This window comes from Sinocyclocheilus rhinocerous, unplaced genomic scaffold (genome assembly GCF_001515625.1).
Source record: "Sinocyclocheilus rhinocerous isolate Xijiao unplaced genomic scaffold, SAMN03320098_v1.1 C36512184, whole genome shotgun sequence".
NCBI classification, from domain to species: Eukaryota; Metazoa; Chordata; class Actinopteri; order Cypriniformes; family Cyprinidae; genus Sinocyclocheilus; species Sinocyclocheilus rhinocerous.
The window spans coordinates 1-1,227 of record NW_015782347.1 but is presented as its reverse complement, the minus strand read 5'-3'; the positions used below and the strand labels follow the sequence as shown (position 1 = coordinate 1,227).

Here is a 1,227-nt window from a genome sequence, read left to right as displayed (position 1 = left end):
GCATCGCTGAGGGGTTTCCCACTTTCTTCCTCATCTCCTCCTTCAAGTCACCGCTTCCTGCGATGTCCACAGCAAAGTACTTGATCTTCTTGGCATCCAGAAACTGCAGAATCTCAGACTGATGTTGCTTCACCTGAAGAAACAGAGATGGAAAATAATAAACCTTTGATAACTCACAATGAACTCTGGTTTCTCTTCCTTTTTTAAGACATGCGACAAGAACAACTAGTTATTTACTTCAGATTTCTTGTAATAACAATGTTTTTCATCATCTACAGTAGGATTTTTTAAATCCTTCTGCAGACACAAACACAAACCTCTGTGGAGTTAACTTCACTAATCTAATTTGACATAAGACGACTGTATAGCATGTAAACACAAAAAATAGGTACTCTTCAAAATATCAGTTTATATCATATAGTTTCAAAAAGCAAGTAGGCCTATCAACGGCTAGACACATCCTGAGCAGTCAGAAATACAGATACACACCTCTCTAGAGCCACTCACACTGCTGTAATACACCGTGATGGACATCTTCTGAAAGTGCTAAAAGGTTTGTTGGGAATAAAAGTGGCTGGAGGAGCAGACTGGTATTTCAGTAAGCTGTTTGAACCTTTAAAACAAAAGTAATCTCAGCCAACTCAAGGACCAGGAAAGCAAGTTTTGACAGTACACCTAACAGCCCCACCTACCACAAGCACAGACTCTCTCTCTCTCTCACACACACACACACATCAAGACATCAGTGTGGCATGCCTAAACTTGCATGGGGGGGGTCATCTCACTGACACTAACGTTAGCTGGTTAAAAAGTAAATATGGTTCATAAAATTCAGATTTTAAGAAAAGCTGTAATATAATTTGTTCTCAGATAATTTCAAATTTTGTTATTCAATCCATTTAAAAATCATAATTTTAAGTGTGAATGTCCACATACGTTTTGGCGGCAATGGCTATCTAGTACTACGGACTGACTGAGGCAAAAAATAATGTACGGAGTGGACAGCACCACCTAGTGGTGGATTGAGATGTTTGCGCCATCGTCGTGGATTAGGCAGAAATATAAAACGGAAGTCTTAAAATGTTGTTGTTGAGCAATATATTTTCTAAATAATAATAAAAATCAATAACAATAACGCACAATAAGTAACCGAAGGTCACACAAAAAAAGAGTTCCGCGTGGCTGTCCATGCAGGCAGTGAAATGGACACCATCGGGGCCTTTTGCG

General features: G+C 39.1%; 1 protein-coding gene across 1 annotated transcript; it reads right to left on the bottom strand.

Annotated features, from left to right (window-relative positions):
- Window positions 1-4: 4 nt before the first annotated feature.
- On the bottom strand, window positions 5-681 carry LOC107736134 (SH3 domain-binding glutamic acid-rich-like protein 3; the record flags this gene model as incomplete). The annotated part of the gene is made up of 2 exons (XM_016547626.1): window positions 490-681; window positions 5-133 (listed from the first exon to the last, which is right to left on the bottom strand). Coding segments are annotated over exons 1-2 (174 nt in total), but the record flags the coding sequence as incomplete, so codon positions are not given.
- Between the last annotated feature and the right edge of the window lie 546 nt (window positions 682-1,227).